We start from the raw sequence: 27,570 nt of genomic DNA, 5'->3' as shown, positions 1-27,570 counted from the left end.
TCAACAAACGGAGAGCTGTCAAGCCTTCTACTAGGTCACTGCTTCATGCTTTTCAAGCTACGGATCTTATCCCTAGTTGCCTCGCCATGAGATAAAAATCATTTTTTATATGGGCGCTGTGTCTTACAACTTTATTGCATAAGCAGTACCAGCAACCGCCCATATTCTGATTTGTTTTGATCTGGGAAGCCCTCCGGTCGAGCTCGTCAGCGCAGAAAGACGGCTATCTGCGTGGCCTGTTACGCCTAAATTTTAATCATAAGAGCAAGCTTGCTCTTTGGTTGCAGTCATGGCTACCGCCGAGGTCGATATTCCCTTCCTCTCCTCCCATTACTCCATTCCCGAAACCACTCTCACTACTTTGTCGCAAAATCCCACAATAGAGCTAGTCAATCAGCTCCTGGAAAGCATCTCCACCAAGGCTCACGAGGCAGAGGAACTGAAATCTGATAAACTACGGCTGGATGTTGAGCTCGAAAATGCTGTTCGCAGTGGGGAATCAAAAGTGAAGGTTCTTAAAAACTCTGTCGAAAAAGGGTTGGCGGAAATCACCAGTCTTCGCGGCAAGCTTCAAGAATCAGGTAATATTTCATTGCTAGTTATTGCTTGTTAATCTACTAACAAAATTGAAATAGAAAATACGCGATCGAACTTAGAATCCGAACTCGCGACTCTGAGGTCATCTACTAGTACCAGTGAATCTGAGCTTAGTAGCCTAAAAGCCCGAATCACTTCGTTGGAGACTTCAAATCGCGATACTCTCGCACTACTGGACTCCAAATCCAATGCGTATGATAAACTAGCGGAGGAACTATCGACTCAGCATAAGAAAACAATCGAATTACGACGCGAGGTCTCGAGTCTGGAACAAAAGTTACAGGCCGCGAACTCAGCCTCCTCAAGCACGCGTTTCCGCGAACAAAGCCTCCAGCAAGAGCTAGAACTTTTGAAGAAGAATAACGAATGGTTCGAAAACGAGCTGAAAACTAAATCCGGCGAGTATCTGAAGTTCCGGAAGGAGAAGAGCGCTCGCATATCTGAGCTGCAACGGCTAAACGAGGATGCTAGCTCTAATATCGATGCCTTACGGCGAAGCGAGAACGCGCTCAAATCCCGCCTGGATGAGGTTGAGCAAAAATATGAAGACTCACTGGCCACCATTCAACAGCTCAAGGAAGAAGCCATTCAGGCCACAGAATCTTTCCGAATCGAACTTGATAGCTCGAGTAGGCTAGCGCAATTGCAACAGACATCCGCGGAGACTGCAAAGCGACGTGTGCAGGAATGTCAATTAGCCCTAGAAAAGACAAGAGATGACGCTGCAGAAGAGATCTCGAGGTTACGCGCGGAGATTGAAACAGAGCATTCTGACAAAGAGGCCGCGGAACGCCGTGTTGCGGAGCTTGAACTTAATGTCAGAGAGCTACAATCGGAAATTTCAGCCGCGCGTAATCAACCAATGAGTCCTGGTCAGGGAGTGAATGGAGCTGGTATTTCCACGCCCCTCAGGCCAAGCACCCCTGTTGGCACTTTCTCACCGAGGGCTTCGCGTTCTAAGGGCGGTTTAACCCTAACGCAAATGTACAGCGAATACGATAAGATGCGGACGCTTCTCGCTACCGAACAACGAAATAACCAAGAGCTAAGGGCTACTATGGATGAAATGGTACAGGATCTTGAGTCAAGCAAACCTGAAATTGATGAGCTTCGGGCGGATCATTCACGGTTGGAGGCTGCAGTTGTAGAAATGTCCAATATCCTGGACACGGCTGGGAAGGAGAGAGATGACGCAACGAGGGAAGCGCGGAAGTGGCAGGGACAGGTGGAAGGATTGGAGCGTGAAGGACAGATATTGAGACAGCAGCTAAGGGATCTGAGTTGCCAGGTTAAGGTCTTAGTTATGGAGGTACATTTACTTGGGTCAGACGAGAAGGATTACGACAGGGAAGAGCTAGAGAAGATAGCCCAGGGCGAAATGGATGATATAGCGCAGGACTTGAACGAAACTGGCCGCTTTATTACACGACACTTGACGACATTCAAGAATTTGAATGAACTCCAACAGCAAAACGTCACACTACGCAGGATGCTCCGGGATGTCGGTGATAAGATGGAGGGAGAGGAGGCTCGACGGAAAAACGAATCTTACCAGAAGGATCAAGAAGAACTGAAGGAGCTGCGTGTTAGGGTCCAAACATATCGGGACGAAATGGCAAACCTTATTGCTCAGACAAAGAGTTATATCAAGGAAAGAGACACGTTCCGCAGCATGCTTACACGTCGCCGAGAGACCGGAGAATCAACATCCCCCTTTTCACAGTCTCTTCCATTGGGTGCAGTGGCTCCTGTTGCTGTAGGAGATAACGTTTCGCAGTCCCTAGAGGCTCCAAACTATACGGAGCTTCTGCGAAAGCTGCAAGCTAACTTTGATTCATTCCGGCAAGAAACAGCCACCGACCATTCATCCCTAAAACAGCAAGTTAATGATCTTACGAGGAAAAATAGTGAGCTGCAAAGCGAGATCAGTCGCTCAAGTAGCCAGTTGGCGGCCGCCGTCCAGCGCGCTGAACTCCTCCAATCCAACTTCAATTTACTTAAGGGAGAAAATGTTGAGCTTCAGAAACGGCACGCGACTCTCATGGAAAATGCGAACAAACAGGACTTAAGGACTCAACAAGTGGCGGAGGATTTGGTGGAGGCAAGAGGGCTCGTTGATAGTCTGCGAAGAGAATCGGCAAATTTGAAGGCGGAAAAAGACCTCTGGAAAAAGATCGAGAAACGATTGGTGGAGGACAATGAATCTTTGTTCAACGAACGTGCACGCCTCGATTCTCTTAATGCGAACCTCCAATCTATGCTGAATGAACGGGAACACCTGGAATCTGAAAGCCGCCGGCGCCTTCAGTCAACGGTTGAGAACTTGGAATCTGAACTGCAAACCACCAAGCGAAAACTCAACGAGGAAATGGAGGAAGCTAAGAAATCAACGCTACGGAGAGAGTATGAAAACAGCCAAAATCAAAAGAGAATTGACGATTTAGTTACCAGCCTTAGCACGGTCCGTGAAGAACTCATCGGCACGAAATCCACCCGTGACCATTTGCAATCAAGAGTTGACGAGCTATCTGTCGAGCTTAAGAGTGCGGAAGAACGACTGGAAGTTTTGCAACGGAAGCCCAGCGCTGCTACTGCTACTGTTCCCTCTGGTCCTGATACCGAAGCTGGGATCGCAGCGGGTGAGGGTGGGCTGAGTCGAGAGCAAGAGTTGGCCTTTGAAATTTCCGAATTAAAACGGGATCTTGAATTGGCTAAATCTGACCTCGAACACGCGAAGGAGCAGGTGGAGGATTACAAGGCCATCAGTCAATCCACTGAGGAGCGTCTTCAATCGGTCACTGATACAAATGAACAATATCAAGAAGACACCAATCGTTTGCTTGACGAGAAGGATAACAAAATATCTGAACTGCAAAAGCGTGTCGAGGAAATTACCTCTGAGCTTGCTATGACCAATGATGAACTCTCAAAACTACGTGACCGGGAAGCTGACTCCCAACGCCGGTTCGATGATCAAAAGTCAATGCTGGAGACCGAAATTTCCAGACTCAAAGAGCAAGAAGAACGATATACGGCTGCTGCTCAGTACCATCAACAAGATCTCAAAGCCCAGGCCGAAATTGCCCAGCATGCTCAACAAAATTACGAAAACGAGCTAGTGAAACATGCCGAAGCAGCCAAAAATCTGCAAATTGTTAGAGCAGAAGCCAGTCAGCTTAAACTTGAAGTCGTCGACTTAAGAACCCAAGCTGAATCCGCCAAAAATAGCCTTTCGCGGGAGGAAGAAAACTGGAATGAAATGAAAGCTAGATACGAAAGAGAAATAACGGAGCTTAATCGACGTCGCGAGGAAGTTGTCAATCAAAATACTCTGCTTCACCAGCAACTTGAAAACATTACCCGGCAAATTTCAACTCTGCAGCGCGACAAGGAGAGTATGCCAGAAGATGTTGACGAGTCAGGATCGTCAGCATCTAGCCTAGAAGGACTACAAGAGGTTATTAAATTCCTGCGAAGAGAGAAGGAAATTGTTGATGTTCAATACCATTTATCGACTCAGGAAGCCAAACGCCTTCGCCAACAGCTCGACTACACGCAATCTCAACTCGATGATACTCGGCTCAAGCTTGAACAACAACGTCGTGCTGAAGCTGATACTGAACATAATACCTTGAACCATAAAAAGCTAATGGATACTCTCAATGAACTTAACCTCTTCAGGGAAAGCAGTGTCACCCTCAGGAACCAAGCGAAACAAGCAGAAACTGCCCTAACAGAGAAGTCTGCTCGTGTGGAAGAACTGATACAACAAATAAGTCCGCTGGAAACTCGTATTCGAGAACTGGAGAACATCGTGGAAACGAAGGATGGAGAGTTCAAACTACTACAGGCAGATAGGGACAGATGGCAGCAACGGACTCAAAACATTCTACAGAAATATGACCGTATCGACCCTGTGGAAATGGAAGCGCTCAAGGAGAAGCTTACTGCACTAGAAAAAGAGCGCGACGAAGCTGTTTCTGCTAGAGATGAACTTCAGACCCAAATAACAACATTGTCAGCCCAGGTTAAGCAAGGAGAGGAACGGATTCAAATCATGCGTTCAACCCTCACGGATCAATTTAAAGCAAGGTCGAAGGAACTCTCTTCTCGGGTTCAGGCCAAACAAGCGGAGCTAAATACGGCAATTCAGGAAAAGGAGGTTATCCAACTTGAATTGGATCGCACGAGGGGAGAACTGAATGCGCTGAAGGCGAAGGTACCAGAGGATGGAGCCCCCACTCACACTCCAGCTCCCGCCCCCGTAAACCAAAGCGTTACGGATGCCCAAAGGCCACCTGCTGTCCAGGGGACGGTGCCTGCAGCGAACGACAGCGCAGCTGCTGAGAAAATTAAAGCCCTCGAGGAGAAGATCCGAAGACTGGAGGCTGCACTTGCTGAGAAGGAAGCGACAATCGATCAAAAAGTCAAGGAACGGGTTGATAAGATGAAGCAGACGTTGAATAACAGTCTTGCTGAGTACAAGGCAATCCACAAAGAGGAGGTTGAAAAACTTAAAGCGAGTCACCAGCAAGAACTAGAGTCTGCGACCGCGTCGGCTTCTAAACCGGATGGCGTTCCCGAGCTTAGTGATGCTCAGGCAAGGGAGCTGGTAGCTAAGAACGAGACCATCAGAGCGATCGTTCGCAATAACATCAAGAATGCCGTGACTAAAGAAAGAGCAGCTATGGCGAGCAAGGAGGCGCAAGTTGCAGCGGCACCAAATGCCGACGCCATCAGGGAGTTGGAGAAGAAGTTCAGTGAGGAAAGGGAGGCGATTATTAAGGAACGAGATCAGAAAATTGGCTCTGCTGTTGAGCTAGCTGAGAAGAGAGTGTTGGCGAAGCTGAGCATGACTGAGGGACGTGCGAGAAATGCGCAGGCTAAAATCGAAGTTGTTCAGAAGGCGGCCATTGAAACACCACAAAAGCCTATTGTTGAAGTTTGGGAGATTGCTAAAGTTGCGCGGCCAGCGCCAGTAGCAGCGGTGGCCCAACCGCCTACCGCCCAAGCCCAACCTCCGCCTCCCACTCCTGTTCAGTCACCAGCGCCAAAACCAGCACGAACTGAACATCCTGACGGTGCTCCAACCCCGACCTCACAGGCACAAACTCCTCAACCGCAAACACAAGTGCAACCTCAACCTCAACCCCCTCAACCATCTCAAACGCCTCAACCACAACCATCTCCGTCTCCTGCCCCTGCTCAACGCGCACCTCCTGCTGCGGCTGCTGCAAGTCCGAAACCTAAGCAGGCGACTCCTGCACGAGCCCCTCAATCACAACAACAGTCCCCACAATTACAGCAGCAGCAACAGCCCCCACCGCCAGACAAAACCAACCAAGCAGCTCCCGCTCAACAAGTGAACCAACCCCAGACTGCGTCATCTCTCCCTAACAGGCCTCCGCAGAGCAATCACCCAGCAAGTGGTACCGGCGCGAATGTGCTTCGCGCGCTCCACTCTGGGCTTCCAATTTCTCGGGGGGGTAGAGGGCGCGGAGTACCACCTAGCCAGCAACACAATCCGTTCGGCCCGCAAGCTACCGAGCAGCAAGGAGGTCAGGGTCAACCACCTCAACAGCAGCCGCAACAGGGCATAGGTCGAGGCTCCGGTTTACCGCGAGGCGGCGCCCGGGGCCGAGGTGCTCAAGGTCGCGGTGGCGCTCAAAACGTTCAGACCGGCAATCTACCCCAGGGTCAAGGGCAGCCGAGTCCCAGAGGTGGACGTGGTGCACTCAATGCTCACGCCCGTCAGTTTATTCCTCAGGGCAACAAGCGAGCCAGAGATGATGGTGGGGAAGGTGGTGATAGTGGAAGTGGGAAGAGGATTCGTGGAGGCGGTGCGGGATCTTAGGGACCTTTGTGTGGACCAGTCAGTGGGATATATCATTTACATTTTGTTTGATCCTAGAGGTCACTGATTTTTCATTTGTATTTTCCTACCTTTCTATTTTGTTTCGTTGTTTCAGGGGTGATATTTTGAACACCGGGAGCGTTCTTTTTATTTTACTTTTTTCTTTTCTATCATTATAATTTCTGTTCTGGCGTCCCGTTTTCTTTTCTTTGGTTTTTTTTTTGTGACATCCTATTTCCTGATTTTCCCCGATCTCCCCTTGCAAGGCGAGGGAACAAAGCGGACGAGATTTCTATCCATATCTACTTTGTATGTATGTACTCTATTCGGATCGAAAAGCATGTGCATGGGCTTTCATAGGGTCATAGGGGCCTCTTATCATATTTATTCTCCATCTTCTAGCAGTATTTTTCTAGAAACCGTAAACATTGGTAGTATTCCGCAGGGTATCCAGGACGCTAAATCGCAAACAAACAAGGCTGAGCAAGCAAGCTACGCCCTCTGAGATGAGAAACAAAAAACAAGAAATATTTATCCCAATAAAAAAGAAAAATACCAAACCTCACCTCCTCCTCCCTCCCCCACCAATACTCCCAGCCCCGATCAACTTCACCAACCCTTCCCTCTCCTTCTCCAGCACCCCTAACCGACCCTTTTCCACGACAGCTCCCCCCAACCCAAATCCAAGCTCTGTCTCATCACTATTATACTGTTGCGCTTGTCCATTGGCCCTTTTCCGTCTCTGTAACTGGCTCCCACCAGCACCAGTATTACCACTACTCCCACCCCATATCACAATCCAACTGCCAACGGCCCCATCGTCCGGAATGCAACAGCTGGGACAGACCTTCGCGTGCTGGCCGACGCGCACGCGCCGGCCCAGGACGGCAGCGGTATCCACTGTTGCGGAGGAGGAAATGTGGGTGCCAGCGCTGACGGTGGTAAGGGGTCCGATGAGGACGGAGTTTTCTAGGATTGTCGTCGTCGTTGCTGTTGTTGTTGGTGGTGGTGGTGGTGGTGCTATGGTGAAGGATCCGGTGTCTATTGCGGCTGCGGTTGGTGAGGTTGGCGAAGTTTGCGGCCCGCCAATTACGGATTTTTCGCCTATGATGCAGCCGCTTCCGATTTTAATGGGTCCCTCGAAGGAGAGGAATTTGGTTCGCGGGTGTATTACGGTGCCTGCACCGATGGAGATGGGGTGGATGCCCTGGAAGCTGGCGGATTCGGAGATGGTTGTGGAAGGATGCGCGGTTACCGGGGGTTTGTAGCTTGGGGTGGAGGGTTTGTGGGAGGAGGAGGAGTGGCGGGAGGAAGAGGGTTTGAGGTGAGCTGGGTTTGTGGACATAATTGCTGCTGTGTAGTCTTGTTATGGCAAGGGATAATGGTTTGAAAAATCGTGAATCTGGGCGATGTCTGTTGTTCTGGCGTTGATTGAAGTTGTTGTCTCTTATCGATAACGAGTGTGCAGACGGGCTACGTCAGATAGTTATACAAGTTGAAAGGCTTCTCTAATGGGATATCTAAATATATATCATCCTAACTCTATCCTATCTGTCTAATAGCCTGCTATTCGACTTCTGCTCCTTGTCCTTTATCCGCACCTGTAGTAATATTCATCCTCTTCCTCCAGTCCCAGACACCGCGATCTACCTCCTCGCGCGTCATCCCATCCCGCACCAGACAGAACGAAACCCCCAATTCCGTCTGCACATTTCGATTCCTAGCCTCGTCGTCAAAAAACAACATATCCTCATACCGTATGCCACTCGCCTGCTGTATTCGTGTGAAATGCTGCGCCTTATCCCCAGGGAAAATCTGAATGTAGTCAAAAAAGTCCAGGGCGCGGACGGAGCGATTGTTTGCTGCCGCCGGGTTATCCGAGAAGGACGGGATGATGTATAGTGTTTTAAGCATATCTCGAGCGAGGTCTGGGGCGTGAGTCCTCGATGCAAGGCCTAAGGGTATAGATCGCGAGCGGCATGCGTGTAGGATGGAGGATACGGCGGGGTAAAATGCGAAAGATTCACCCCACCTATATATACCCAACACCGAAATCAAAGAACAAAAAAACGTCAGTCGCAAGTAGGATGACTATAGTTATATCTCATTCATCTACAAAGTACAGCAGGTATAGTCACGTTCAATCTGTGACGGTGACGGCGAGCGGGAAACAGAGCGTGAAAAGAAGAAGGAAGATATTAAAAAGGGCCGGCCAGCCATACCTATCCACGCATCGCGAATTATTGTCCTTTGCTTTCAGCGGCGGACTAACGTGTGTGTCGACCCAAAACGGCCACAAGGTATAATCCAGATCAAAAACAAAGAGTTTAGGCAACGGGAGCCCGTCATTGAAGGTCGATGGCGCAACCGTAGGATCTTCGAGGGCTGGCTGGGCTTTTGCTTCTGAGCCGCCGCCTTTTGTTCTGGCCATTTGGGTGGCCTGAGTGTATTATCAAGACAAAATATCAACGGCGTGTGAAGAACCTGGCCCCTACAAACGAGATGGGAGGAAACTAATGATAAGGTCTAGGATGGGATAGTTACTGTAAATCCTCTCTCAACGTGAGTTTCGCAATGCCGCCGGCGTCTGTAGCCGAACCCAAGCGAGCAGTACGTTCTGTCACGAAGAAGAGTAGGATCGTGGAAATCATGTCATTTTTTTAATTATGATAAATAGTTAGCTATATAAAACTAGTTTCTGTATAATTGCTAAAATGCAGTTCCTAATAAAAAAAACCAACAGCTAGAAAATAAAAAAAAAAAAATGTATCTGGGTATATATAAATATGCCATGCCACAAGTCAGTTATAATATCATATCGTATCTCATCACGCCTGATAAAATAGCGAAAAACATAGTTGTCGATTCCATGCTAAGCAAGCAATCAGTTGTTCCACATTCCCCTCTCTCCATTTGCTTCTATCTTCACATCAACACAGTAAAAATGCCCTAGCGTCCTTTTCCCCCGTCCCTAAAAGAATTCTACAAATTCTTTAAACTCTTCCAAGAGCGACATATCGACCGCCTCCCACCCGGTCGGGCCGCCACTGCCATTTTCTAAGCTCCGGCCCTCCTCTGTGTTATCCTTAGCGGATGGGTTATCGACGATATCAGGGAAATGGTCTAAAGTGGTGGCTGTGGTGAGAGGACGAGGGGAACCGGCTGTTGTACCGCCAGTTTCCGCAGCGCTATTCTTGCGCCTTTTCTTCGAGGTGGTATTTTCGGTGTCGTAGCCATAGTCGCCATCGCTGATCATGGGGTCATTGACTACTGCGGAACCGTAGGGACGTTTGATACATGATGAGGATGGGAGGGTGTTTTCCTTGTTGTAGGGATTATGATTAATGATGAGATCGTTAGAATCAGGAGCGTTGTTGTCGAGGGCGGTAGAATTGAATTCATGTAATGGGAATAAGGTGGTGGTCGAAGTGCGTTCAGTAGAAATAGAGTCGTTTGTTCGAAGTGTAGCTGGCTTCGTTGTTGACGACGATAGGAAGGAATCATATGTGCTCGAGTCCTTCTCTGGACTTAACGTGGGTTTGTCACTGATATCATCGACAAAATATGTCTTGCTATCCGCTTTCATCAGAGCTAGGGGAGAAATTGTATCGTCCCTGCAGTCTCCGTCATCAAGCTCATGGAACGTGATATCTTCGTTATCTACGAATATGTCAACACCTGCATTCGTTGCTTTTTTCTTCCCTTTCTTCAGGCAGGAGAGCAATAAAGTATTGGGGGACGGAAGATCTTCATCAATCCACGAAGTTCCGTAATCGCTGGAATATTCTTTTCTTCCGAAGGGTGTTTCTGGTTCCTGAAATTCACACTCGTCGAGAAACGACAGGCCTAATGGGCTATGTTTAGAGAGCGGATATGATGTGGGTGTTGACATTTTGCTGCTCGATCCCCCCTTTCTTATACTATCGTCGATACGGCACTGTTTCCGGGCTCTTGTGTCTTTCTTAGAACGGGTGGTAGTGGTAATCGTATCAGGCTTGCAACCTATATCGCTGTCGTCGCATAGGTCAACAAATTCAACTTCCTCCTTTTGCTCGTACTTTCTGCCCTTCTGCTTCGAAGGACCCTGGGATTTTGTCCACTTAGAGATGTCCCAGGATGCTTTCGAAGTAGTAGTAGCCTTCGTTGGGCCGTTAGATGCGGGCTCCTGTTTCCTGCTCGGCTTTGGCGGCCGATCGGTTCCATCCCGACAACACAAGTGCTTACAACTATATACAACTTAGTATATATGTCGAACAGGATGTGTATTCCCAGTATATATAAGTATACTCACCTGGTTTTGTCCTTACAGCGATGATTACAAGCCCAATTCCCATTCTCAAGTCTAACTGGCTCGATAGTCTTGACCGTATGTATGTCCTTGGTGTCTTTACCGGATGCTGCTTTCCGGTGGGCAACCGATGCTGTCCGTACCTGATCGTCGTTTCCATCCACCTCATTTATCGAATGATAATCCATATCTTCAGCTGCAAAGCGCACAGTCAGAATCAAAAATACATTGCAGCTTAATATATCAGAGGCGTACCTGCAGCAATCAGATCCACGTCGTCAAGACCGTCATCTTCGAACTCATCCATATCTCTCCGGCTTGCTAGCCCCTTTTTGGATATATCTTTGCTACGGCTCCTCGATGTGTTCATCGCGGGTTTCGACTCGCTTTTATTATCAGGGGGCTCCGTTTTCTGCGCTGGGAAATGTGAAGCTGGGATATCATGCCTCAACTCTGCCTGTCGCAATGTTCCCGCTGAAAAATGTTAAAAATGTGGAAAACGAAAGGGGGGAGGAAAGGAAACTTAGTCGCTGCAATACCAATGTCATCACACATAACGAAGCATGATATATACTGATAGACATCGGTCAATTGGGCGCTAAGGAAAATGTCATGGCCGTTCTGCAATTTGGTTGCACTTCATGGAGTCAATTAGCTACTGGATATGCAGGCTCTTGCGAGCAGGATTTTGTGAGAAAGTACCTTATACGCCTGAAATCTATCATTCGCCCATCCGATGTCTCTGCAAGGAAACAGACATATACGGGTTTCCGACGGAAGAAAGTAGGGGGCTTTTCATTCATAAACCCGATCTCTGCTTTGAAACCGACCCGTACTGATTTCCTAGGTTTGATATCCTTTGCCCCTAACGGTTAGCAGGTACACAAATAGATTTTTATCCTTTTCCCAAACCCGATCTAGTGTCCTCACCTTCCGCATTAGTTTGACCGAGACTCTGGTTTTCGGAAATTCCGCAACCCTCGCCAGAATTCTTGAGCCAAAGGGCGGATGCTTGCTCAACAGCATATCTATCCGATGTGGCTCCGTCGCCTCGATAGCCTCAATACTATTAATGCCAGCATTTGCAAGTTTCCTAACAGCCACGATACCAATTTGCTCAATCTGTTTCATCTGCCATGCGGAGTGGTCCCAAACTCTGGCACCTATACTCCGCGCAAGCTCAAGGGCATGCCTTGTGCTCACCGAGTCTTGGAGGGATATCTGGCAATCGGTTATGCATCGAATAAGCCGACTTACGTGGGAGAATACTAGTCCCTTATCTTGCTGAAACGATAACTTGTGCTTTTGATACTGATCGCCGATGGGGATATCGACGCTGCCCAGCTCAGACTGAATAAGTAGAGATATTTTATGCGCTGGTAGGGCGATGTCAATTTTTATAGGGAACTTGATGCCGTTTCCCTTATTCAGTTCCTTATACAACGACTTTTCGCCAGCCTTTAACCTAATTTCTCGAAACTCATCGGACTGTGTGAGGACAGAGAGCTATCCAATGAGAAACGTTTAGCTGCGATTAAATTAGCTAAGGAGGAGATAAGACAACTTACAATCTCAGACATCTTCGCCTTGGGCGGCAAGGAGAGAAACAATCTCATAGTTTCGAACTTGACGTAATACCGAGCCATCGCATCCCCAAACTCCGTCGATCTCAGGGGTTCCTCTGGAGTGACGAGAGAGCATTCTTGCAGGCGTTTAATATTCTCCTCACAGACTTCCTTCAACATCTCTTCTTCGTCTGACCTATTTGCTCCTTCTTTTAATTTATAGTGAGCAGGATTTTTCCTGAGACGAATAAAGAAAAAAGTCCCGGTAAGCCACCTCACAGCAGACTCAACGCCTGTAACTGTTCCAAGGCCTATTTCCGCGTTCAGGTGGTCGATCAGATTTAGATGCAAACAGCTTTCTAGAGGCTCCGTTCCAGCAACAAGTTTCTCATAATGATTTACCCTTTCCTTCCTTGTTAAAATGACTGCAACTGCACTGTCGTCAAACTGAGGTCTTCCCGCCCGCCCAAGCATCTGCATCATCTCTAGGTCTGGATACTCCTTGCAGCAATTATCTTGCCAAGAAACCGTGTTTTTGATAATCACGAGATGACAGGGAAGGTTTACACCGACCGCCAATGTCGATGTACAGCAAATCACGTTGATTTGTCCAGAAAGAAATCCGCTTTCGACGGCGTGGCGGTCACTAGCATCGAGGCCAGCATGGTGAAATGCAACACCAGTGGAAATGGTTGCTTAGATTTATCAGAATATTAATCCATCTAAAAGATAGCGTAACAAAAGGAAGATGTCCCAATATACATACCTCTCAATTCAGGATTTTGAACTACAACAGGTTTTGTTGGACCACTCCATAGGCGACGAGGCGGATTCGTGGATGTCCATAGCTTGCCCAAGTACTTTGATGTTGCGATCGCAGAGTTTCGAGTACAGCAAAATATCATAATTGGCTTTTTCTTCGAATGTTTCTCCATGACTTCAGGGAGTCTAAATTCTCAAATCAGTCACTGAAGAGAACGGAGTCAAGGAGGTGGGTATGGAAAGCTATTTACGTGCCTCCCCTCACAGGCTTTATCAAAAGCGAAATCATTTCCATTTCCTTGATAACCATAGACGAACTTCTGCAGCTTGACTGGTCTGAACTCTTCACCAAACCTTTCACAGTGAGCAGGGAGATGCTGGCTAGTGGGATCCTTACCCAGCCAAGCCCCAATGTCCTCAGAGTTTGGGACAGTGGCACTGAGCGCAACGAATCGGACATTGGAATCGACAGATTTCATTCGAGACACCACGGCTTCCAGTGTGGCTCCCCTAGTCTCTTTCAGAATGTGAACCTCATCGATGAGAAACAGCTTCACGAGTTGCATTAGTTTAATATGATCCTTCCATTTCCTTGTCATGCTATCCCATTTTTCAGGTGTTGTAATGACGATATTGGCATTTTGAACGTTGCGTAGCTGTGCGTGGTCAGTATCACCAGTAAGTTCCGCACATTGGAGGTCCAAGGAGGAGAACTTGGTTTGCCAGTCACGGAATCTTTCCGAGCACAAAGACTTGGTAGGTGCCTCATAAACCACCTTGAACCGGCAGTCCTTGACGTTTGTCACTAGTCGGCAGATAGCCAGTTCCATAACTGCAGTTTTGCCACTTCCAGTAGGGGCCGAGAGGACAAAGTTATCGTCTCCTTGGTAGATTGGACGAAAGCATTTGGACTGTATAGCATTAAAAACAGGGAAAGAGAAAATAGAACGGAACCGATCTGGCAGCTCATGGGTAGACACAAGTCGGATCCCCTGTATTATGGGCGGTGCATGATTAAGTTGGATTCCACTAGATTTAAGAGGCGATGATGAAATGGCAGCTCCGTTCCGCGATCCTTGGGAGGAGATTGTATTGGCAGATAATTGGGACTGGTTAGGTTCGTCATCATCATTTTGGACATCCCTGGAAAATAATGGTGGTCTCTTTCGGGCCCTTACCGCGAGCGACGGGCTTGAAAAAGGACCAATATCAGTGGAGCTAGAGATATCCCCGCGGGCAGGAGTATCCATTGCAGTTGCACCTAGATCGTCAGTAATGAATGCAGACGCACACACGCCTACCATCACAGAAACATTTCAAGACAGAGGCGAAGGAAAGAAAAGTTCCCTACTGCACTGAAAAAATCTCGAGCTATTTTGCTGCCGCCCTGGGCCTAACGTGGGGCCGTATAAATCAGCCGATTCTTCATCCCGGACATAAGTTTCGGAACGGTCTTGATTTTGCTCTTTCTCGGTTTCCAGCTGAGCCAATAGCTCGCGATCTTCAACAGACAACATCCCTTAGCCATTATTCTTTATAGAGCGTAGGTAGCAGAAATAACCAGCCTGTAATAGCAAGCAAAAACAGGGGAGGTAGGGATTCCCAACCAAACGCATCGAATGGCAAATCCCGATCCTGATCACATAAACCCAGCTCCCTCCCACTTGAAAAGCCCAGACGTCGTGGTAGATGTTGAGTTCGCCTAGGAAAAGCTTGAGAACCAATAGTAGTAGCACGACTATTGTTATCGTTGCCATCACGGCTAACCACGGTCGACTTAGCTTGTCCCCTCTTCCATTTCGAATTCGGCAGAGGCACAGTAAACGGTTTGAAAGATGGCGCGGATGAAGGGGAAGGGGAAGAAATAGACGATGAAGAAGAGGCCGAAGCAGCGGGACTTTTGAAAGTACTTAGAAGGCGGCGGAAGGTAGTTGTGTCTCGCTTCGGATTATCCATTCTTATACAGGAAAGCCACTACCGTTCCGTGCCGCTGATGAAACGAAGACTTCAAAGTCAATTTACATGGCATAGAAATGACAGGGCATCATAGGAAAACAAAGCAGCCGAGCAAGAGAAAAGCGGAGATGACTTCCTACACTGTCAAGTCGTTCAGGAATGATTGCGAAGACGATCAGGGGGTATATGTGTTAACTACCAAGGATATACACCGTCTGCATAGAGACAGAATGCCAAATAAATCAGAAATATGCCAATTCACTACCACGACTCATTCTAACCACAATATGCTAAAAAAGGAAAAGGCGGTAAGCAGTGACAACTGGCAAGTTGTTGATATAGGATCAGAAAGATAAAAGTTGAGGTTGGAATAAAGATGGGAGATAAAAAGGGGCTGAAAATCACATGACCTGTCTCCTTGGATGCCATGCCATAACGGAAGGTGGACCGAATACTCCGTACCACGTTTAAAGTACTCCGTAGTCTCCCCGAATCAAGAATCGCAGGTCCTGTGCAAAACATATCATGAATCGGCTGATTAGGCTGATCTGAGGGAGAAAAAAAATGAGCGAAAACAAATATGTATAAAAAGGTCCTGCAACATCAAAGTGTGCCTGCTTTGAGATGCTTTGAGATGCGCAGCGTTTAAAGTTTTTATGGAAAAAGTAAATTTCTTTAGGGAAGAAAAAAACTGAAAAAGAAAAAAAAAAAAAAGAAAAGAAAAAAGTGAAAAAAGTGAAAAAGATGGAAAAGAAGAGGGAAAAAAAAAAAAAAAAAAAAAAAAAACAACCCTATCCCTCGCAGAAACCAGACCCTGAGAGTTCCCGACTTGTATATAATTTAACGCACCGAACCACATCTTCTATCTTCTACTCTCCCCTCCCGCTCACTACCTCTGAGTGTAACCGCAGGGAATCGAAAAGGAAGGTAGGAAAGAGAAGAAATAAAAGAAAATAATAATAATAATAATAATAATAATAAATTAATAATCCCCCTCTAACCCCCCCTCTGCGCAAAATACGACCCTTTCAACCTAGTATGGTTCGGCGAGCCCGGTCTCGACGTCGTCAGTGCCGCCGACTCAGACAAACCGGGAGTTGTGGGCAGTTTTATGGAAAAGTCGTTGGACGGGGTGAGGTGGGAGTATTCGGCATTGGCATGATTGAGGGTGGTGGTGGTGGAATTATTATTATTCCTACCTGCGTCTGCTGCTGATGAGGCGCTGGTGGTGCTGGTGGTGCTGGTGACCATGCCTAGGCCGCTGAGCTTTTCAAAGTTGTTGATGCGGATAGGTGGGGGCCGGTTGTTGCTTTTCGGGGGGGTGCGGGGGGTGCTTGGGTGTGGGAGTTGGTTGTAGATGTAAGTGCCTGCGAGGACGAGGATGGTGCCGATGATGAACTATATTTTTTTTTCGCGTTTGGTTTTGGGTTTTGCGGTTAGTATAATAATAAATAGTATGTGGGAAAAGCGAAAAGGAAAAGTTGTTAAACGCCCCCAGATCAGGGAGAATTATTAGATACGTATATAGGAGGGAGGCGGCCACTCACATTCCCACTCGCCCTAAACTCAAACGCCCACATCGCCCCAACAGCGCTTAGCACAATACTAATCCCAGTCGCCGAATTCCGCAAGCCATGTTCTCCGCGCGAAATGCAATACGACGTCGCAATGCCGCCCCCGGCCTGCAGGCCAATAACCAGCCACACAACCCAATTGTAGCCACCAAAGAATCCAGCGCGCGCCACCTTCTCGCCGTCCAGGAACACCACGCCGATAAACAACGAGGGGAATATCGAATAGACGGCCAGCTGCACGTTGCGGATCCATACAGACGTGGTAGACGTGGCGCTGTCCTTCAGTACTTTTTCGAAGGTCACGCCCGCCAAGCCAGACGCGATGCATGCGCCAATGGTAGCCAGCAGGCCAATGTTCCCATTCATGTGCGGGAAGCCCAGCATCAGATCCTCCTCGATGCCTTCGTAGGTGGCGGAGCGCTTGTGCGGCTGCTGATGCACATTGCGGCGCGTCATCGAGGCACCGAGGTTCTGCCATTCTTCCAGCGAGCGGGGGAAACGGACGCGCGTGCGGTGGTCGTGCATATCATTTGGGTCCGTGTGTGGTAGCTGGACGATAAAGACGCCCGCGATTAGTAGGAACAGCGCTGTCCATTTCCCAAAGGATAAACTCCGCCTGAGCAACGTGGCGCCGAAGATTGCCGCTGTGGCTAGCTTCAATTGGTATGTGACCTGGAAGGTGGCGGCTTCGAGGTTGGAGAGCCCGATGTACACCAGGGAGTTTGATAGAGTATACAACCCTGCCGGAACAGCTAGTTTCCAGCTATCGCCAGTAAAAACCGCGGCAGATAGGTTGGTGAAGAGTGAAGTCGCGGGCATGGAGGGTGGCACGGTCTTGGAGACCTCGTAGAGCGCCGCGGTTAGGCAGACTGCTAGTTTTATAACCTCATTGAGGAACACCGCAGTTGAGGAGAGGTATCGCCGGCCGCCAACGACGGGCATTACTCTGGAGTAATGGAGGAGCTGGGTTTCACAAACTCGCGTGACGCAGTGACGGTTAGTTCAGCCAATTCCATCTTGCATGGATTGTCTATCCCGTGAGGTATTTGGGGGTGGGTATGGTTAGAGAGCTGGAGGAGCTAAAGAGCAGAGAAGGCAAAATATTGCATACTAATGTGAAAGTTGTGTACTGAATCGTTAACTGCAGGTCGGAAGAGAGTGCTTAAGTTAGCAATGCACGAAATCACAACACTCTCATACACCACCGGCGCAGGCAGGCCAAAAATAATAATAAGGATCATTGGGAGGGTAAATCTTCGTCCGTACCAAAACCAAGGAAATCCGTCTCCCTAGAATCCCCATCCAGCCAGCGGCCGCCCTTGAGTCCCTTCTCATTGTGACGCGTAGTTGGGATGAGCGAACCTCGTTCTCGAGGAGGGGAATATCTTTATTTTCTCGTGGCAGGCTCGCGATATATCGGCGGGAGTATGTTCACGGACTTGATTGACTTGACAGGGAGGCAAAGGTTGCAAAATCGAGAAGAAAAATTGAAACGTGGAATAGTTAAAAAGAGTCAAGAAAGGGTTGTTGCAGTTGATGCAAAAAAAGAAAAAGAAAAAAAGAAAAAGAAAAAAGAAAAAACCAGGAATTGAGCTGCTAGCTGTCCATCGTCCAGGCGCCGACGACAAGGAAAAAGCAAATAATAATCAAGAAAGCAAAGATCGCGAGCCCAGGAGAAGATTTAGTGCGATCCGCCCGTCTGTTTGTTAGGCGCTTCTTCAGGCACAAGGGCGGCTGGCTTTAACGAGTTGCCAAATACAAAGTACACGGTAAAGTTTCCCAGGCTGTTGTTGAACAAAGGAAGTAAGTTAAGCGGCAGTTGTAGGATAGGTTAATAAATAACAACAGCAACTCAACAAGGAAAAGCCGTCAAAAGACGGTGAATAATATATAACTATATATCTAGGCTCTTAAGGTATGAGAATAAACAGCAGATTACTATACGGAGTACTGACAGTCACAAGAGGGCCAGTTAACTAACAAAGCGTCACACGATCTGACACACGATGCGATGCGATGCGGGAGAGCGGAGATATATAGACTCGATAAGTTATAGTTATATCTCTAATAATAACTAACTAATAACTAAACTAGATAAGTTAATAATAACCCTCCCACGAACCCATTTTCCATTTTCCCACGAAACAAACCATCTCAACCTACCCTACCTCGACGATGGTCTGTGTCTGCCTTTCATTCCAGTTATTTTTACTCTCTCACTCTCTGAGATCTCTCCTACTCCTAGATAGATACATGGGCTACCAGCCGCATTACTACAGCGTTCCTGTGCAGGCAGGCCCATTATGATCATATTATCTCGTTTCCCAACAAGCGCCACCGCACCCCGCCAACCCCCCCCCCTAAGTTCTAACTAACCAACCCTGAAGCCCCTCCCCTCCCCCCCTCCGCCCGCCAAGGAGGCCCCAAGAACAACTTACAACAAACAACATCATCCAATCTTGAAACAACTCCTGCCCCCCCCCTTCACTGAACCAACCTGGCTGACCTGACCGCTTTCTGCAACAGGGGCCATGTGTTTCTTGTAAATGTGGTGTTTTTGTGTTTTGTGTTTTGTTGGGTTTGCATGTGTGACGGGCAAGGGCTCCTCCCTCCCTCTACGCTGTAGCCACCACCCACCTTCTATTCTAACAAACACGCCTTGGGTAGAGTTATAAATAATGGATCAACTACGGAGTACTCCGTACCTGACCTAGAGCTAAATAACCGTAAGTCACATACTGTTAAGTCACATACTGTAACATTATACACAGCCCACCCACATGCTGATAATAAAAAATAAAAAAATAAGGAAAAATAAATAGTATGATTACATAGATCTATCCTTATGTATATATATATTCCCCCTCCTCTTTTCTTTTCCGGCCCGCAGATAGAGATGGGATATACACCTGTAAAAAAAAGTAGTAGAAGAAGAAGAAGAAAAAAGGAAAAGGAAAAGGAAAAGGAAAGGCCCCGCTCCCCTATTCTGTTATTACATCGTGCTGTATGGGAGTGAAATGTAGTAAAAGGAAAAACATGATGGGTCGTATCGAGTGAATATGTGTATATGTAGACGGGTTGTGTATGTTGGATAGACAAAGGAAAAGAAAGATAAAAACAAAAGGGGGGGAATATCATAGAAACTAAAAGAAATGGAAAATACGAATGGGGTTGTAGAGAGAAACAGAAAATATGGACGCAGGATAAAGGGCAGGAGTGATAAAGGGCGGGATAAACAAAACTGACGGAAACTGAACAGATCCATTCGTTAACGGCTTCCTTTCTGCAACGGAATATAGGCCTCGAATGATTCGAAAAGAAAAGTCGATAGGAAAAATAAATCCGGATATAGATCATGCAGTCAAAATGCGAATGAAACCCATCCAACGACACAACAAAATAATAATATATGGCCCTCCAAAATATATAAATGGTAAGGGGTTCGTTCGGGGTGAAGAGAGAAAAAAAAAATCAATAAATCCGCAGAGAGAAAATATATATATATGCATATATACACACGTATATATTTATCAATGCACAACCGCCAACCCAGGCGTCTCCGAACTCCACCCAAGCGCCCAGATGGGTAATTCCGTGTCATCCACCGCGACGGCCGCGGCTTTGGCGCTGGTGCTGGTGCTGGTGCTGACGGCGTCCCTGACACCCTCCTCCCCATCCCCATCCCCATCCCCGTCTCCAAACACCATCGCGCTACTACTATCCGTCCTCGTGCGCGAGTGTCGCTTCGTCTCCTCTATCGGGAGCACCACGTCTGCGTCCAGAGCGGCGGTCTTGGGCGCAGTCGTTGGAGTGGCAGCGGTGACGGACGGTAGAGGTGAAGGAGGGGATAATAACGGCGAATCGGGTGAGGGGGATGAGGAGAGCCGTGATGGCGGCGATGGCGGCGATGATGTGGATAGGGGAAATGGTAGTCCTATAGGTGGGTAGGAGGATAGAGGTTGTGGATGCATCAGCATTACGTGGTGCTGGTGGAGCGGGCTTCCGCTACTGCCGTTGCGGTTACCGCCGCTTGGACTGGTAAGTTCTCGAGGCTGTGGCTGTTGACTATGCAGTTGATAGTGCTTCTGTGGCTGTTGCTGTTGTTGTTGATGTGGTGATTGCGGGGGGTTTATACTGTGGTGTGCGCGGCGAAGTCCAGCTTGCTGAAGGTGAGGGAAACGTGTCTGAGTGCACAAGGCTGACACGCGGTGAGGGGTTGGAGTGATGGTCGCCACCGCTGTCTGAGACTGACAGGGCATGGTGGGAGCGGGAGCTGTCGCTTCCGGCGGCGGAGGTACTGCCCGCGACTTTGCCGCTGGTTGGTGGGAGGCCGGGGCTCAGTGCTAGGAAGGATGTGTCGCCAATACTCCCACCCCCGTATTGACTAGAGGGAGGACGGTCGGTGGAAGGAGTTGGGGACTTTCGGAATGTGCTAGTGGTTGCAGTCGTCGAGAATGTGGTTGGCATTGGGTTGAAGAAAGAGGTTCCGGGGTTGGGGAGGTCAATGAGCGGGAAGTTGGGCGGCATGTTCCCGCCGTGCTGTCTTATGACTTCGAGAAGCTCTTCTTCCTGTCTAGTCACGGCAATGACACGGCTGCGCCGGTTCATGGCTTTGATACTATTCTGGGTGCTGGGGACGGGCAGTTGGAAATCGAAGGGTAAAAGGTTGGGGTTAGCTGTAGTCGAGGGCACAGGGGAGGGGGATGTGGAGGGGCGGAACTTGGGGGGGCTGTCTGGCTCCGAGATGGTGGGGATGCCATTCGAAGGGCGGTAGCTTGGGGTTCTAACGTTGGAGGAGGTTGAGTGGCCGCGCGAAATTCGCGGAGGGGGAAGGCTCGTGTTTCGGACTCTAGGCACAGAAGAACCGCGAGAGGCGGAAACGGCTTTCGCTATGAAAATTTCGGCCACCCCTTCATCGAATGTGGCGATGCTATCACGAATAGCACGTTGCTGGACAGGCTTATTATATACCTCCATTTCATCCTCGTCAGCCTCATCTTCTGAAGACGAAAGACACAACACACTAGACTCGTTAAGGTCTGATTTATTTAAAGTGATCTTGCTACTTTTCCTGGACAAACCCCCAAAGGCGATAGCCGGTGATCCCACACTAGGTGGAGTGGGGCTGTTAAGATCCCAGTCATGGAAAAGGGTATGGAATCTGGTGGTTGCAGGGTTGAATAAGGGGCTAGTGTTGCTATGGAGTTCGGGGGTGGGAACGGGAGAGAGTATTAGCGTTCGGCTTGAGGCTCTTGACGTTCCGCTCATGGCATTTGAATGCACGCTAACCCGATTACCGCTGCCACGGGAATAGGCAGACTCCCGATACGTTGACTGGGGTACAGATTGCGGGTTTTGGATACCATATTGGGTGGGCTCGTCGGCTTCGGCATTATCATCGTAGCCACCACCCTCATTATCATCACTAAAGTGTCCAGCCGGTCCATCAAACCAGTCGATAGATGGTTTCCTTTGTTGCCTCGTGCGCTTCTCGTGGAATGGGAATTGGTAATGTTGCGACTGTAACTCCTCTTGCCGCTGTTGCTTTAGTTGCCGTTGCTGCAGTTCCTGCTGTTGCTCCTCCTCCTGTTGTTTTGGTTCTTGCTTCCTGCGTCGTTGATACTGGTCTGGTTCCTCCTTTCTCTTCTTATGTTCCTCTCTCCTTTGTTTCTCACGATTCTGGCGCTGGAAATGCTCCTCCTTTTCCTGTTGCATCTGTTCCTGCTTCCTTTGCTGCTGTTCCCGTTCAAGCTTCTCCCGTTGCTTCCGTTCTCGGTCCTTTTGCTCTTGTTTCAGGCGTTGGTGAGGCTGCTCCTCTTCCTGTTGCTTCTGCCTCTGCTGCTCTTCCTCACGCCGTTTTCTCTCTCGTCTACCCCACTGGAAGAAGCGTTCTTTCTCCTTTTTCACCGGCTGCTGCTGGTAAGAGATACGGGAGAGTTGTGGGGTTGGGAGCTGTGACGATTGAGAATGATGCTGTTGTTGTTGTTGCTGTTGTTGTTGCTGTTGTTGTTGCTGTTGTTGTTGCTGTTGTTGTTGCTGTTGTTGTTGCTGTTGTTGTTGCTGTTGTTGTTGCTGTTGTTGTTGCTGTTGTTGTTGCTGTTGTTGTTGCTGTTGTTGTTGCTGTTGTTGTTGCTGTTGTTGTTGCTGTTGTTGTTGCTGTTGTTGTTGCTGTTGTTGTTGCTGTTGTTGTTGCTGTTGTTGTTGCTGTTGTTGTTGCTGTTGTTGTTGTCCGTCATAAAGACTAGGAGAATAATTACTCGGCGGGAAAGCCGGCGACGGCTCGGAAGGTTGCCGTCCCTGTTGCTGTTGCTGCAGCTGCTGCTGTTCGTACTGCATGCGAAGAGCAGAAAGTTCCTTACTACTAGGTGGCTTGGTCAATTTATTCACTGTCTGATATATGCTGCCAAGTCTCCGCTGCTGTGCACCGAACGACGAGGCATCTGACAGTAGGGAAACGGGTGATGGCGACATTGTCATCCGGTGGGGGGATAATAGCGGCACGTCACGCTGGACAGAAGGATCGCTGGGTTTGGGAAAGAGCTTCGACAGGTCAATCATCAGGGGGCGATGTTTGGGTTTTGACGATGACGATGACGATGGCGATGAAGACGCCGACTTCTCCTTCTGATCTTGCGGGTATCGCTGCGAGGGGTCCCCGTTGTTTGTCGAATTGGGCTCGGTCGACGAATTGGAAGAATAGGCGTTGCTTCGAAAAGCCAGATCCCTGGAGGGAACCGATGCCGGTGTTTGTTTTTGAGCGTTGTTGGGCGCCTGGGTCTGCGTTTGGATATGCGCCGGTGCCTGCGCCTGCTGTGGAACAACCGAAGGCGGTTTCAAAGGATCATGAGATGAAAGGGTAGTCGAAGATGAGTCGGTCTGGCGCAGGGTGGGGTGAGCCTTTGCATGAAAGGACGGAAGCGGCTCGTGAGGACGGGTTTGATAACGGACGCCCAAGAGGGGCGACGACGCCCTTGGGCGCAATTGTCTCTGCGGGATGACACCTGTCCCTGCGGTTCCAATATTCAGATTTCCATTAATTGCTTCTCCCGTTCTTCCACCGCTGTTGGTCAGTGAGGGAGACGGTGGTATTTCAACCTGTCTTGCTGTCCGCACTGTCTTGCTGAACTTGGTCAGAAAGTCATGATCAACAATAATGTTGTTGTTTGCGGTATATCGATGGCGATCTGGTGGATGCTGGGCGCTGAGCCTATCAAGGTCGGTAAGAGGAGGTATGTTGGATTGGCGAGGGAGTAGTTTGTCGGTTGGCGAAGGTGAGAGACTGGATAAGCGATGAGGCACTGGCGGTTGGTGTTGGGCCATACTCCTCCTCCCCCTCCCCTCGTCTTGGTTGCGGCCAGGGATTCTTTTCTTTTTCCAGTTAAGTGGTTGATGCCGAGACAGGCGGCCCCCGTCTGCTGTCGTTCAGGAAAAAAGGTAATGAATGGATAGAGTCAAGAGGGAGAGGCGCGCTTGCAGACGAGACGGACGTAGCAAAGTCTTCTTCTTTCCTTTTTTCTTTTCCCTTTTCCTCTCTCTTTTTTTTTAGTTTTTTTTTATATATATTTTTTTAATAAAAAGGGAAAAAAAAATATGATTAAATCGATCGTCTCTGATTCTGACCGCTAGTTAAGAATGGAGGAGACCGTCATATCTCGACCATTGACCATTCCAATTATGGGGCAGGCCCAGTAGAGGCAGAAAGGAACGACGATAAAAGCGTACAACAAAAAGAACGCACTTGACAGGCGTCGTAAAAATAATAAAGAAGGTAAAAAATAAAAAGAAAAGTCTCCGACCGGCGAAAAGATCGTAGTTATTATTATTATTATTTTAACTGGGTTCCCGTCCGTAGTTACCCCATACGATGCGTTTTGGCGTTCGGAAGTTGGACTGTTTTCCCACACTACGACTACTACAGAGTACTACTACTACTACGTACTTCAAGTACAAGTACAATGTACCACAGGACAGGGACCCAAGGGGATCCACGCGAGACGATTCGGGCGAACCAGATAGCAGGGCGAGGTCATGCAAGAAAAAATATAACCATCAACTGGCGGCAACGTGGGGAGGGAGGGAGGGAGGGGGAGCCTAGCTGCGGGAAGATGTGTGGGTTGGGGTGGCACAGCGAGTAACCGTCCATCAATAATAATAATACGGAGTAGTGAGGATGAGGATAGCACAGGATGATGGTGAAGGACAAGAAGAACGACATTAGGCTGGCTACGCTGGGTAGGATGTATGTATATGTACAAGTACAATGTACATATACGGAGTACGCTGTACGGAGTACATGAACATACAAAAGAACAGGAGAGGAGGGGATGATGACAGATGGCCACTACGACCGAGGCAGTGGACGATAGTTACTGCGTACTACTAGTTACTACTACTACTACGACTACTACTACTACGACTAGGGTAACTAACTATGGTATGGTATGCAGTTGTAACTTATTATTAAGTTATCTCAGCAGGACAGAGACAGAGTAACAGTAACTAATTAATCTGCATGGCCTGCAGCAGCTGTGGGGGACATTGCGAGGTTCTAAGGGAAAAAAAGGATAAATGTTGAATCCCTAATAATAACTCCACCCGAGAACCCAAAAAAGAGGACAAAAAGAAAAAAAGGGAGAGTTAAAATTTAAAAACTAGTTACACTGCGTAAGAATAAAAAAAATAAAAAATAAAAATAAACCCTCAACAGGAAAATAACGAATCGTAACTACGGAGTACACAGTAACCAAACAGGGGCCGGGATTTATCCAATCTCCCCTCCCCTCCTCTCCTCCTCTCCTCTCCTCTCCATACTGCCGCCTGACGGGTAAATAGCACTGCAATACCCAACGCCATGCTCATGACAACTCAAACTAACTAACTAATCTGCACGGCGTTAGACAGGTAATAAATGGTGAAATGGTGAAATAACTACTCCGTACTCTATACTCCGTAACTACTCCCTACCAAGCCAGCTAGCGTCGCCTGGGCCCCATGCTGTGCGTGCTTGCTGCTAGTTCCAGCTTCCAATCTCGGCATCCATGACATACATGAATAGCAGATCAAAGGAGGGGGAGGGAGGGGGCAGGCAAATCATCAAGCCTTCAAGCCTGGGCTGCCCCAGATGGCTTCTGCACAAAAATAAATCGATCTTTCAAGCTTCCAGTTCCAGTGCGGATGGATTGTTGCTGTTGTTGTACTGTACATGCATGTACTCCGTACATGTACATAACTTGTCGGTGGCTCGCTTTCGCCTAGTAACTTAAGTTAACTTAATAACTTATAAGTGATCCCGCTGAGTTAGTTCGAAAAAAGGGGGGGATTTCAATCAACATGGAGGGAGCCTCAGGGAGGTCTTCTACATTCTAACCAAGTGGAGCGGACAAAACCATCTTATTATTATTATTAGTTAACTACCCCTTCAACCTCCTCCTTGATCTGTAGATGTACTCTGTATATTGTACCCCGTATACGCTGCGTACAGAGTCACTGTTCTCTATCCTATCCTTGCAGGGCCCCCTTGCCATGCAACAGGCGACATTCATCCATCCCATCCCTTCTGAGGCCTCTGTACGCTGCCCCTGACTAGCAAAACCAAAAGCCAGGAACCTACGGGAACTGCCCCGCCCCATTTATTCCATACTAGCATCCAATCTGTTGTTTTCTTTAATATTACTCCATTCATTACCCCATACTTCTAGTCAAGTTATTAGCAACTATTATTTATTATTCTTCGTCTAGCCTGACCTCCTTCTCCTCCGTGTGCCTGTCATTCGGCTTCATTCCTGATAAGGTCATTCAACATTCTTATTATTCATTATGGGGGCGGCTTGCTACTTATTACTATTATTATTACTACTGCTAGCTAGGCCTCCCTGACATGTTTCCCCCCCTCCCTTGTCTTTCCCAAGTCTTCACCAGTGCCGTGCAAGATGAGATGGTCATTATTCATATGTATCTAGCACCCCGTAAAGGGGAATAGGGAATAGGGAATAGGGAATAATGTTTGTTTATATCCGTTTCTATGGACAATGGTCAATGGTCAATGGAGTCTAGACATCCTCGAGAATCGCATACATATAATAGCTAACTAGCTAGCGATGTAGCTCAGTACAATGGTCAAGGAAGGAAAAAACAAAACTAAAAAAAGAAAAGAAAAGAAAAGAAAAGAAAAGAAAGAAGGTCTCTAAAAGCCTCTCTGTCAACCGATCGAGCTTTGTATGCACATCACTGATCAGTAACTAGTTAACGGTCGAGGGCAAATCGTGGCGCTCGCCAGTCGAGTCGTCTCCAAACAAGTCCGAAAGATGAAAGCCTGAAGAAGGTTCAAGACATGTCAAACTAGTTGAACGCTAGTTAGCTTTGGCGCCGAATTTTCAAGCAGTAACTTAAAATAAGTTAATAATAATAACAAGCCTCAATCGCTCGCTTGCACTCACTTATTCAGCTTGAAAAACGTGCTGTTTAATCCCTCAGGTTGAATATAATGAGATATCCATGAATATGAACAGCTGCATGTGACTTGTATAGATGAATTCTATATAATTCACAACTATTAATAGAGAATAACTATATAAGAAAAAGATGAATAACACTGTAACAGTGTTGTAGAGTTAATGTAGAAGCTTCAAGTAAGATGTAATTAAATATTAAATAGCTCATATAAAGATCTTAGAACTATAATATATATAGTCAGTAATTGAAATATATCATAATTTACTTTAATTAATCATTAAATCATCTGAAATACAATTGAAGCAGTTAAAATAATCAAATATAAGTAGAGAACTGAAAGAGAAACAGCTCAGAAATTATGAAATTACAGCTAATAATAGTGCAGAGTAAGCTTAGAAAGCTCTGAAGACTCAGCTGTTTATTAACTTATCTATATCCGTCTCTCAGAAGTTATATCAGCAGTCTGTCAATGTATGAATATCTGAACATAGACTACAGCTGCTGATAGAATAAATAGTTAAG

General features: G+C 47.7%; 6 protein-coding genes across 7 annotated transcripts; 1 reads left to right on the top strand and 5 right to left on the bottom strand.

The window, feature by feature from the left end:
* Positions 1-16: 16 nt before the first annotated feature.
* On the top strand, positions 17-9,143 carry BDBG_03607 (nucleoprotein TPR). Its single transcript, XM_002626397.2, has 2 exons — positions 17-581; positions 636-9,143. The coding sequence occupies exons 1-2, from the start codon at positions 290-292 to the stop codon at positions 6,449-6,451; spliced, it is 6,108 nt and encodes a 2,035-aa protein (XP_002626443.1). The 5' UTR covers positions 17-289; the 3' UTR covers positions 6,452-9,143.
* On the bottom strand, positions 6,261-7,796 carry BDBG_03606 (transferase hexapeptide domain-containing protein; the record flags this gene model as incomplete). The annotated part of the gene is made up of 2 exons (XM_002626396.2): positions 6,261-6,455; positions 6,541-7,796. The coding sequence occupies one exon, from the start codon at positions 7,794-7,796 to the stop codon at positions 7,014-7,016; it is 783 nt and encodes a 260-aa protein (XP_002626442.1). The 3' UTR covers positions 6,261-6,455; positions 6,541-7,013.
* On the bottom strand, positions 8,018-9,082 carry BDBG_03605 (magnesium-dependent phosphatase-1; the record flags this gene model as incomplete). Its single annotated transcript, XM_002626395.2, has 2 exons — positions 8,674-9,082; positions 8,018-8,483 (listed from the first exon to the last, which is right to left on the bottom strand). The coding sequence occupies exons 1-2, from the start codon at positions 8,880-8,882 to the stop codon at positions 8,018-8,020; spliced, it is 675 nt and encodes a 224-aa protein (XP_002626441.1). The 5' UTR covers positions 8,883-9,082.
* Positions 9,088-15,748, bottom strand: BDBG_03604 (DEAD/DEAH box DNA helicase). Its single transcript, XM_031721327.1, has 9 exons — positions 13,322-15,748; positions 13,071-13,252; positions 12,308-12,999; positions 11,670-12,245; positions 11,442-11,596; positions 11,279-11,376; positions 10,995-11,213; positions 10,743-10,935; positions 9,088-10,677 (listed from the first exon to the last, which is right to left on the bottom strand). Exons 1-9 carry the CDS (start codon positions 14,368-14,370, stop codon positions 9,423-9,425), a joined length of 4,419 nt encoding a protein of 1,472 aa, XP_031577842.1. The 5' UTR covers positions 14,371-15,748; the 3' UTR covers positions 9,088-9,422.
* A 34-nt stretch (positions 15,749-15,782) lies between these two features.
* BDBG_03603 lies at positions 15,783-18,727 on the bottom strand. 2 transcript variants are annotated; one of them, XM_031721326.1, is made up of 4 exons: positions 17,863-18,727; positions 17,708-17,737; positions 16,570-17,626; positions 15,783-16,420 (listed from the first exon to the last, which is right to left on the bottom strand). In XM_031721326.1, the coding sequence occupies exons 3-4, from the start codon at positions 17,536-17,538 to the stop codon at positions 16,019-16,021; spliced, it is 1,371 nt and encodes a 456-aa protein (XP_031577841.1). In that variant the 5' UTR covers positions 17,539-17,626; positions 17,708-17,737; positions 17,863-18,727; the 3' UTR covers positions 15,783-16,018. The 2 variants fall into 2 exon arrangements, with proteins under 2 accessions (XP_031577841.1, XP_002626439.2); XM_002626393.2 differs by having other exon boundaries at positions 16,570-17,559.
* Positions 18,728-20,126: 1,399 nt separating this feature from the next.
* On the bottom strand, positions 20,127-24,958 carry BDBG_03602 (uncharacterized protein; the record flags this gene model as incomplete). The annotated part of the gene is made up of 2 exons (XM_031721325.1): positions 20,800-24,958; positions 20,127-20,759 (listed from the first exon to the last, which is right to left on the bottom strand). Exons 1-2 carry the CDS (start codon positions 23,914-23,916, stop codon positions 20,127-20,129), a joined length of 3,750 nt encoding a protein of 1,249 aa, XP_031577840.1. The 5' UTR covers positions 23,917-24,958.
* Positions 24,959-27,570: the final 2,612 nt, after the last annotated feature.

Source organism: Blastomyces gilchristii, assembly GCF_000003855.2.
Source record: "Blastomyces gilchristii SLH14081 genomic scaffold supercont1.5, whole genome shotgun sequence".
NCBI lineage: Eukaryota > Fungi > Ascomycota > Eurotiomycetes > Onygenales > Ajellomycetaceae > Blastomyces > Blastomyces gilchristii.
Note: the sequence above shows the minus strand (reverse complement) of the source record. Positions and strands in the feature narration are given on the sequence as shown.

What these genes read in the sequence shown, in the direction of transcription:
- BDBG_03607 (XM_002626397.2), top strand. Translation starts at nt 290, where the DNA reads ATGGCTACCGCCGAGGTCGATATTCCCTTCCTCTCCTCCCATTACTCC. An exon ending in CGGCAAGCTTCAAGAATCAG is followed by an intron (nt 582 to 635) that starts GTAATATTTCAT and finishes AAATTGAAATAG; the next exon opens with AAAATACGCGATCGAACTTA.
- BDBG_03604 (XM_031721327.1), bottom strand. Translation starts at nt 14,370, where the DNA reads ATGGTAGGCGTGTGTGCGTCTGCATTCATTACTGACGATCTAGGTGCA. An exon ending in CGTTATGTGTGATGACATTG is followed by an intron (nt 11,214 to 11,278) that starts GTATTGCAGCGA and finishes AACATTTTTCAG; the next exon opens with CGGGAACATTGCGACAGGCA. An exon ending in CGTGGATCTGATTGCTGCAG is followed by an intron (nt 10,936 to 10,994) that starts GTACGCCTCTGA and finishes TGCGCTTTGCAG; the next exon opens with CTGAAGATATGGATTATCAT.
- BDBG_03603 (XM_002626393.2), bottom strand. Translation starts at nt 17,931, where the DNA reads ATGAGAAGGGACTCAAGGGCGGCCGCTGGCTGGATGGGGATTCTAGGG. An exon ending in GACGGATTTCCTTGGTTTTG is followed by an intron (nt 17,738 to 17,862) that starts GTACGGACGAAG and finishes TCCGACCTGCAG; the next exon opens with TTAACGATTCAGTACACAAC. An exon ending in AGTTTAGGGCGAGTGGGAAT is followed by an intron (nt 16,421 to 16,569) that starts GTGAGTGGCCGC and finishes AAAAAAATATAG; the next exon opens with TTCATCATCGGCACCATCCT.